This window comes from Acanthochromis polyacanthus, chromosome 15 (assembly GCF_021347895.1).
Source record: "Acanthochromis polyacanthus isolate Apoly-LR-REF ecotype Palm Island chromosome 15, KAUST_Apoly_ChrSc, whole genome shotgun sequence".
NCBI classification, from domain to species: Eukaryota; Metazoa; Chordata; class Actinopteri; family Pomacentridae; genus Acanthochromis; species Acanthochromis polyacanthus.
Window position 1 is genome coordinate 38,178,660 of NC_067127.1, and position 11,056 is coordinate 38,189,715.

At 39.6% G+C, this 11,056-nt stretch overlaps 1 protein-coding gene across 1 annotated transcript; it reads left to right on the forward strand.

The window, feature by feature from the left end:
• Window positions 1-596: 596 nt before the first annotated feature.
• Window positions 597-4,632, forward strand: dnph1 (2'-deoxynucleoside 5'-phosphate N-hydrolase 1). The gene is made up of 4 exons (XM_022216880.2): window positions 597-828; window positions 2,493-2,564; window positions 2,642-2,752; window positions 4,458-4,632. Exons 1-4 carry the CDS (start codon window positions 612-614, stop codon window positions 4,574-4,576), a joined length of 519 nt encoding a protein of 172 aa, XP_022072572.1. The 5' UTR covers window positions 597-611; the 3' UTR covers window positions 4,577-4,632.
• Window positions 4,633-11,056: the final 6,424 nt, after the last annotated feature.

Consider the following 11,056-nt stretch of genomic DNA (forward strand, 5'->3'; position numbering starts at 1 on the left):
AATTGGATAGTTGAACTTTAATATATATTCTTCCCTTCCCCTTGAGATTTCAATGGTTGTGTTTTGGTTTTCTTATGTTCTACTTCAATCCAATCTGATTCCATTGATTTGAAATTTGATGTGTATGTTTTTTTTCATGTTGTTCTTTTGTTGCTAGGATGTTGTTCCCTTGGCAATATTTTTTATAATATTCTGATGTTTATTGAATTAATGTTGCCATACTTGTTTGCTTTTTGTCAATAAAGCATTTGAAAAAAAAAAAGCTGGTTGCTGCAGCACGCTGGGTATCTTGTCTTCATATCTATGGTTAGCTCCTTCCTCTGACCAATCAGAGAGCTCAGACGTAAGGCGATCCTCCAGTAATGACTGAAATAATTTGCATCAGGTTAGATAAAATAAAGTTTGTTTCTGTTTCCTTCCATGTGAAATAATATAAACTAGTGAAGAAATAAGAGTTAATATTAAAGTCCACATTTAGAACCTTAAATATTAAAACCAGCGGTTTTTAAAGTCTCTACTGTCTGATTTTGATGAAGAACTCGAGAACGGACTCACCTGTCAGTCTGTGCTCAGGGCCTGTTAGCCCGCAACCCCTACAGCGATACGTAGGCATGACGTCACTGCAGACAGCGCGGAAAACTACAGCTGTGAGAGACGGAGGAGGAACCTTAAGAACGTTTAGAACCTTCAGGATGTTCGTTTATTTCTGTGGCAGCATCCGCGGAGGCAGAGATGACATAGATGTTTACCAGAAGATCGTCATCAAACTGAAGCAGTACGGAACCGTTCTGACGGAGCATGTGAGCAGCACGGAACTCACTGATCGAGGCAATACACACACACACACACACACACACACACACACACACACACACACACACACACACACACACACACACACACACTAACACTATGTTTTTCTATCATTGTGGGGACTTACCATTGACTCCCATTCATATCTAACCCCTAACCCTAACCTTAACCCTAACGAAAACAATGCCTAACCCTAAAGAAAGGTTTTTGCACTTTTACTTTTTTCAGTAACAACAACATGACCAAGAAAACACTGTTTAAACTTGTGGGGACTGAAATGAGGTCTCCACAAGTGACATAGTTTTCGGTTTTCCTACAGTTGTGGGGACATTTGGTCCCCACAACCCCTTTAATTACCAGTCCACACACACACACACACACACACACACACACACACACACACACACACACACACACACACACACACACACACACTATAACACTGTGACCAATGAGGACTTTTCTACTCTGAAAATAAAATCCTTCTACTCGTTCATTTGTTCTCATCCTGGATTTAAAAAGTATCTATCTATCTATCTATCCATCCATCCATCCATCCATCCATCCATCCATCCATCCATCCATCCATCCATCTATCTATCTATCTATCTATCTATCTATCTATCTATCTATCTATCTATCTATCCATCCATCCATCCATCCATCCATCCATCCATCCATCCATCCATCCATCCATCCATCCATCCATCCATCTATCTATCTATCTATCTATCTATCCATCCATCCATCCATCCATCCATCCATCCATCCATCCATCCATCCATCCATCCATCCATCAGGAGGAAACAGAACATTCTGAGTTTCATTTTCTGATCTCAGGTTCAGTCTGAACAGTAGAAGAATGATTTAAAGAGTGGAACCACCAATAAATCAAATATAATAAGACTGGAATCTGCAAAACCATCAACAGCTGAATACAGAAATCAGAATTCTCTACGACCACTTTTTAAATCTCAATCTTGTCTTTTTTTGACTTATTTATTCCTGTTAATCAGAGTTCTGACTTATTGATTCCATATAGAATATTAAAAAATGTGAATTAAAAACCTAGAAGCATTAAAAATAATAACAGCTTAGGCGTTTATAGCTGTTTATAAACTGACCTGCTGGTTGGGTTCTCTGTGTTCTCATGTTCCTCCATGTTGGTTCCTGATGCTGCCTCAGTCCACCATCAGTTAGACTAGAACCTGTTTCCAGGGTTCCACTCTTCACACTCTGGTCTGGTTGCAAATGTTTTTGCTTCTTTGGACGTGGTGGAGTTTAGGTGTAACCAGGCAACCAGTGACAGAACCTGGTAGGACTTAGTAGGACCTGGTAGGACCTGGGAGAACCTGGTAGGACCGGGTAAAGAGTCATGTGACTTTTCTGCAGTAAACGGACCAATCAGGTTACTCCTTCAGTCAGCAGGTAGTTTAATGTAGCGTTAGGAGGAAAATAAAATGATGCAGGTAATCAGAGGTCATATATTGATTAACTGATCAATACAGCTGATTATTGATCACCAATAGATAATCAACCTTCTGATCAGAGTTCTATCAACGGACCAAACATCAAACATATTTTTGTGAACACGTGGGTTTCCATGGCAACACAGTGCCTCCAGTGTGTGACTCTGTAATTGTGTGATGTCATTGACCTGCTGTGCTGTGATTGGACAGGAGAGGACGCATCAGTGGCAGGAGATCGATTCATCCACGACCGAGATGTTGATTGGCTGCGACAGTCTGACAGTGAGCTGATCAAAGGATGATTTATTGATTATTGGCGATTGGTGATTGGTCAGTAATTGTGACCTCTGTGTGTACAGTCATCGTTGCCGAGGTAACACAGCCTTCTCTGGGCGTCGGCTACGAGCTGGGCCGAGGCGTCGCCATGAAGAAGAAGATCCTGTGTTTGTTCAGACCATCGTCAGGACGCAGTGAGCACTTCCTGTTTCCTGTTTCTGTAACCTGTTCTGTTGCTGTTAGCTTAGCACTTGCAGAGACAGAAAACAGCTGGTAAACAGCTAATAAACAGCTGGTATACAGCTACTAAACAGCCGGTAAACAGCTAGTAAACAGGTAGTAAACAGCTACTAAGCAGCCGGTAAACAGCTAATAAACAGCCAGTAAACAGCTAATAAACAACCGGTAAACAGCTAATAAACAACCGGTAAACAGCTAATAAACAGCGGGTAAACAGCTAAAAAAACAGTTGGTAAACAGCTAATAGACATCCGGTAAACAGCTAAAAAAACTGCCAGCAAACAGCTAATAAACAAGTGGTAAACAGCCGGTAAACAGCTAGTAAACAGCTGATAAACTGATAATAAAAATCTAATAAACAGCTGGTAAACAGCAAATAAACAGCTGTTACACAGCAAATAAACAGCTAATAAACAGCTGGTAAACAGCTAATAAACAGCTGGTACACAACTAATAAACATCCAATAAACAGCTGGTAAACATCTAATAAACAGCTAATAAACATCTGGTACACAACTAATAAACAGCTAATAAACAGCTGGTAAACAGCTAGTGAACAGCTGGTAAACAGCTAGTAAACAGCTGGTAAACAGCTACTAAGCAGCCTGTAAACAGCTAATAAATAGCCGGTAAGCAGCTAATAAGCAGCCAGTAAACAGCTAATAAACGGTTGGTAAACAGCTAATACACAGCCGGTAAACAGCGAATAAACAGCTAATAAACAGCTGATAAACTGATAATAAACATCTAATAAACAGCTGGTAAACAGCTGGTAAACAGCTGGCAAACATCTAATAAACATCCAATAAACAGCTGGTAAACATCTAATAAACATCCAATAAACAGCTGGTAAACATCTAATAAACAGCTGGTAAACATCTAATAAACAGCTAATAAACAGCTGGTAAACAGCTAATAAACAAGTGGTAAACAGCTAATAAACATCCAATAACCAGCCGGTAAACAGCTAATAAACAGCTAATAAACAGCTGGTAAACATCTAATAAACAGCTGGTAAACATCTAATAAACAGCTAAAAAAACAGCTGGTAAACAGCTAATAAACAAGTGGTAAACAGCTAATAAACATCCAATAACCAGCCGGTAAACAGCTAATAAACAGCTAATAAACAGCTGGTAAACATCTAATAAACATCCAATAACCAGCCGGTAAACAGCTAATAAACAGCTAATAAACAGCTGATAAACTGATAATAAACATCTAAGAAACAGCTGGTAAACAGCTAATAAACAGCTGGTAAACAGCTAATAAACAGCTAATAAACAAGTGGTAAACGGCTAATAAACAGCTGGTAAACAGCTAATAAACAGCTAATAAACAGCTAATAAACAGCTAATAAACAGCTGGTAAACAGCTAATAAACAGCTGGTAAACAGCTGGTAAACAGCTAATAAACAGCTAATAAACAGCTAATAAACAGCTAATAAACAGCTGGTAAACAGCTAATAAACAGCTGGTAAACAGCTGGTAAACAGCTAATAAACAGCTAATAAACAGCTGGTAAACAGCTGGTAAACAGTCTACTTCTCTGTTTTCTCAGAACATTCCATGTCGTAGAACCTGAACCTTAGATTCAGACTCTGATTAGAACCTTATTGATCTGATCGGTTATTAATCAGACTTATTGATCCTCTGCAGCTCTGTCGGCGATGATCCGAGGAGCTGCTGATGGAGAACAGTTTGTGGTGAAAGATTACAATGAGGACGAGGTGGAGACCATTCTCGATGAGTTCTTCAGCAACCTGAAGAGAACCTGAAGAACACACCATAGAACAAGTCTGATGCTGAAGGAATAAAGTTTGATTTAAATCTGTGTCTCAGATACTCTTTAAGGAACCAAACCAGAACCAAACTAAAATAAAATCGGGTGATATCCTTGACGTTCCACTGAAACAGGAACGTTTGATGTTTGAGTTTTCTTTGATCATCTGATAGAAACATGAGAACATGAGAAGAAATCAAACCTTTTAAAAGGTTTGTAGGTTATTTATGGGTGTTATTGATGGAGCTGCAGCAGAACCTTCAGATGCCTCCTGAGGAACTCCAGAATATGTCAATGAATGTTCTCAGAGGTTCTGCAGAGAAATAACAATGAAATATCTGACCTGATTTTCAGACGATCTGATCCACCAACAAGTTTAAAAGCAGGTTTAGACAGAAAAACGCTGCAGCCTGAATAAATTTGAGCTTCACTTCTGCTATAAATAACTTTCAAATGATAAAACTTTAGTTTTTACATCAACTTAAACTAATCTTTTTCATAAATGAAAAAACTAAACAGAATTCAGGACCTTAAAGTGAAATCGTTGTTTGTCCTCCGGTGTCCAGCAGGGAGCAGCAGAGTTCCAGAATCATCCGGTTTGCAAACCAATCACAGCTGCTGTGGGCGGGGCTAACAGCATCATGTGACTGGTTTCACATGTGAAATGTTTTCATCACAAACAGCTAATTCCCCTCAAACACCAGTAAGAGACTCATCAGATTTGTAGGGTTCCTCACAGAAAGTTTGTAAATCGCAGATCAGATGTTTCCAGATGACTTGAACTCAGATTTAATGAATGAGCTGAAGTCACTCAGAGTTCTGTGACTGATATTTAAACAAAGGTTCTAATAGAAATGATTCATGTTCCTGCTAGAGCCTAAACTCTACCATCCACAGATGGAACCTTCAGGAGAACCTGGCAGGAACATAAAGACTCAAGAAAAACCCTCATGAACTTTAAAGGACCCTGACAGACTGAATTGTTCTTAAAGGTTTCTCACAGAACCCTCAGTATGTCTGGAGAACCTGCTGAGAACAACAAGTGGTGCTACATCATCAGGAAGAGGTGGGGCCTAAGATAGGAAGTAAAAATATAAACAACAGAAACAGCAACAACAATACTAAGGGGACATTAATACATTGTGAGAACACGAATGCACTGTGGGGACATGAATGCACTGTGGGGACATTAGTACACTATGGAGACCTTAGTACACTGTGAGGACATTAATACAATATGGAGACATTAGTACACTGAGGGGACATTAATACAGTTCGTAGCCCTGGGGGAAGCTAAATCCCGCCCCCACACTGTCACCTGTGGGGTCCCCCAGAGCTCTGTCCTCGGTCCAACCCTCTTCACCATCTACATGCTCCCCCTTGGCATGAAATACAATTCCACTGCTATGCTGACGACACTCAACTCTACCTCAAGGTCACCCCTTCCTCCACTCCCCCATCCTTTGTCACTCAGCTGGACTCCTGCCTGGAGAAGATAAAGGCTTGGATGAGTGAAAATTTCTTACAGCTGAACAGCTCCAAAACGGAAGCCATTCATATTGGCACTCCACACCAGCTCCGTTCCTCTGTTATGTCCTCTGTCTCCTTTCTCGGTCACAACTTTCCTCTTTTTCCCTCCGTTACTAATTTGGGTGTCAGGTTTGACCCCCATCTTAGCTTTGATCATCATATATCTCACATTTGCAAAACCTCCTTCTTTCACCTCCGTAACATTGCCAAACTCCGGCCATCTTTCTCCTGTCCCGCTGCAGAGAAGCTCGTCCATGCCTTTGTGTCCTCCAGGCTGGACTACTGTAATGCTCTCCTCATCGGGATCCCTGGCAAGAGCCTCCAAAGGCTCCAGTATAGGCTTGTCACGAGAACCGATACTTCGGCACCAAGTCGGTACTAAGATTCAGAAAATGTGACGGTACTGACTTTTCTAGACTACCCAAAGTACCATAAGTACCGAGGAGCCAGATCTGGCCGCTTCTTTAGCATTGTTTTTTTGGCTGTAAATGAGCGATTAACTGGCAACCCTCACACAGTGCTGATCACTTGACTGACTACGCTGCAAAGAGATCAACTACATGCAGCATGGCGGAGGCACACGCACCTGGCTCGACAACAGCAGCTGCCCCTCAATTAGTTGAAAAAAAGAACGCCAGAAGTCGCGTCTGGAAGTATTTTGGATTCGGGGCTGACGAGGATGGATTGGTTATTGATCCTGAAAAACCCGTCTGCAAAAAATGCCGTCACTGCAGCACGGCGAAGGGGAGCAACACGTCCAACTTGGCGAAACATATAAGGTACAGTCAATTCCAGACATTTTCGGTACAAAAAAATCGCTAATATTTTATTTGTAAATAAAAATATGACAAGAAATACAGGGAATATTGGACGCGCATCGCGAGGTGCATTTCCTCGAAAACGACCTATTTGTGGATTATATACCGACTTCAAGACATGTTTTGGACAAAATATTTTACTAGCTTGTTTCATCTGGATGTAAAAGGTTGGATTATGGCCGTTTTTTGTGGAATATTTTCATCTGTGTGTAATAATGAACCCGGAAATGTGAGTCGCGCTGTGTACGTTGAAGCTGTGTATAGAGAACGGATGGATGAATATTCGTTTTTGTCGGACAAATGTGTTTTTCTCACCCGCTGTGGTAATCACATCTGAAAGTGGTTTATACTGGCGAATTCATGAGAATCTAAGCTTTCCATCGGTGTATAATGTTTCTATCATTGAGTTGGCAGTGTCGTTCTATTTCGAAAAATGCTTATGCAGATATCAAAACGGCCTGCCCGTGAGCCGCTGAATCGTAACAGGTTCAGCGGTCCGTGTTGTACCAGAGTTGTACACAGTTGTACACAGAACTCAAGGTGAGTGCATTTGAATTCACGTGTTATCATTGTTGCTCATATCTAAATTACGTTACAATGATTAGATGAGCCCAGCCCATAGTAAATGAGCTGCATGGCAAAGTAACAAGCGTGTCCAGCCTTGTTTGTCTCGCATAATAGTTTTGTGACGTTTAGGGCTGAAAAGATTCCTCGGATAATCAGAATAATTCGATTACAAAATATCCTCGGGGCAAATTGTGTGCCTCGAAGCCTCGTTTAATATATAAATATATCTAAAATATATATCTGGACTACTATACAGCTCACAGTGTTTGACACAGACGGTCATGGTCATTTCTGTGGCACAATGTGCCTGCTACCTCCGCTACCGTGGGATCGAGTGGTATCGAGTATGGTAGAATTTAAGTGGCATTGGTATCGACTACTAAATTTCTGCTATTACTAAATTTGTTTTTATTGTCTTCTTGATTGTGCACATTGAGATTTGTCCACAAATGTAATGTGCTTTATAAATAAAATCCATTATTATTATTATTATTATACACTATGGGGACATGAATGCACTGTGAGGACATTAATGTACTATGGAGACATTAATACCCTATGGGGTCATTAGTACATTGTGGGGACATTAGTACACTGTGGGGTCATTAATAGACTATGGAGACATTAGTACACTGTGGGGACATTAGTACACTGTGGGGTCATTAGCCATTTAGGTCATTTAGGTCTGTTTTTGACAAATTCTGATTTTACCTTTATATTTCACCTTAAAAGCTGTTGATCTTGCTTTGCTTGGTATCTTTTTTTTCAGCACTGTTAGGGAATTTCTGCGATGTCAGGTGAGGAAACACCGGAGGCAAACTCAGGAACACTCAGATGACTGATGTAGAGAAAAATGCTTTACTGAATTCAGGAGAATTGACATAACAAGTGCATTGTCAGTATCAACTCTGAGGAGTCTCTCTGTCCTTGCAGGGTTTATACTGTCTGGAAGAGAAAAGAGGCAGGATCTAACCTTGTTGTTGCTTCTGTGTGTCTCCAATTGGAGTCAAGGGATGACCTTCTGTATGTTGGTTCGAAATGACCTATTACCTACAATTTTTCCTTAACAAATCCCTCCTTTTTGATCGTAAGATCAAACCTAAATGAAAGGAAAAATTTAAGTGTGTGGAAACTATGGCCAGAGAGCTCCACAAAATTAATTCTGTAATATTCAACACGTAAGAAATTCATTTTAAAAATCATAGTAATGTACAATGAAATACACAAACACACAATAAAAATGAACTCAATTGCTGTGATAAATTTAAATACTGTAGAAATTTAAATACATTGAAATTGGAGTAATTAATCACATCTGCTATAACTGTAATTACGCACGGTTCAATTAGCTGAAATTTCAATATTCTAAACTAACCCAAAACTTAACTCTACTGATTTATTAATACTAAGTTAATAGTTATACACTCTTGTTTTGCTCAACATTAATTCATACATTTGACTTACAAAAATGCCTTAAAAAAACTCTGATACAATCAACTCTTACAAATTCTTTTACCTTCAACTACTCAAACCTTCTACACTACTGCAGTTATGTAATTCACTGAATGTGTGTTATACACAAAATCATTTCACAATAAGTTTTCTATAGAGACATTATTCCATGAAAAATCAGATACCCAGCAAGACAGTTATTGTTGTGTTATTCATGATCATCAAAATTAAAAACAACACACCATATTGATTAATTAAACACACGTGTAAAAGTAGTGCAGTGAAGATGTAACTAAGTGTGTGTGTGAGGTGTGTGTATGTTGTGGTGTTTATGTGTGTAAGCTGTGGCATCCCTCTTACTGACCTGGTCTAAATCATCTTTTATTCGTTCAATTCATCCAGTGTGAACGATGTTCCAGACCCTCCCATTTCTCAGATCAACTCAAAAGAGCACAATAATGCAACGTGTGAATCAGTGTGAAATCAGCACTTTTAGGAAACAAACTTAATGAGAAAATTCTCTGAAATCAATGAGTATATGATCATATTATGTGATTATAAAACGATTCCCTTGTAATGTTAAATCAGCTGCGGCTGTCTAATACAACACTATCACATTCCACATTATATGCAACTCAATCAATCTATGATTTATGTTGAACTAATGAAATGTTTTATTTGTGGTTGATTCTAGCTTTAACCTGATTTCAAATCCATCCCGCCCTTTGAAATGAAAGAATAATGAGACCAAAAATCTGAATAACTTGTAAAAATTTCAAATATGGAATATAAAATTATACTATATTATCTATAACTACCTGAGGCGTGTGTGTGTGTGTGTGTGTGTGTGTGTGTGTGTGTGTGTGTGTGTGTGTGTGTGTGTGTGTGTCTAATTGTGTTTGTGGCACATCTCAAAATGCATTTGATCAGAATAACCAAACAAGTGAGAATAGTGAAATTACCAGCACAAAGATCATTGTCAGGAGTCTGAGTAGTCCATCACCCCAAGTTCCAAACAGACTAGAAAAGTTCCCAAAATCAAACGTTACATCATGCTGCTCTTTTATTCCCTGCGCTGTGTCGTGCACCATGTCTTGTACCTCAGATGTTGCATCAGATATGTATGAACAGGACTCAGGTCCTATGACCTTAGAAGTACCTCCTTGTGCTGCTAGGAGCAGATCCAGATCCATTCTATTTTGCAGATCCACAGTCTTTAATCTCCTGTAACTATTTGTGTTCTGCCATCATAGCCCAGCTACACTCATTCAGATGACTTTTAGTACTCCAGATAGAGTGTTTGTTTCTTTGTGTGATATGAAAACACCATATGAGGGGAGAATTACACCCCACACCCGCTGGCTCATGGTGATTTTCCTCTTGGTCCTACTTTGGGGATTATGAAATAAGGCCATTTCAGGAGTTTGTACTGCTCTAATTAACGGGACGAGATAAGCTAAGTAACAGACACCATTTAGGTGCGAGTAAGGCATACAGCTATACGCTTTTTTACTACAAACTAAATACTCTGTGGCAGTGGAGCTCGTTTTAACACAACAGGTATGTCAGTGATGCAGCTGCTTTCACCTAGTAACTCCTTTGGTTGGAGACCCACACCTTTAAAACACAGGGACACATTCTGTAATCCTTGAACCTGAATAGGAGGCATACACTGATCACAATTCCTCAATGGTGTATCAGTATTTGAGATGGCAACAGAACAATTGTGAATATTAACATTTAACACTCAGACATCATGTGTTCCAAACCAGGGTTGTACTATTACCAATGCATCGACTAATATGGAAACTCTGTAGGGCTGTGGATCATAAGAAGATATGTCAACCTGAGAGCGAGAGCAATTAGTTTGGACTAGTGCTCATGAAATTCTATACTTCAAGACTAGATCAGTGTACATTTTCACCGAGTGGATTGTCAGCAATTTGCATATATTGAATTCTGCAGGTAAGTGTTGTGTGCTGACCTCAGTTACCACCCATTCTGCCATTTCTTGGTACCTAGGAAACTCATTATTTTTAACAGGAAAAGTGTGTAGCAGTTCTGTGAACCGTTCTCCATCCTTAAACCTATATCATTCTAGTTTATTT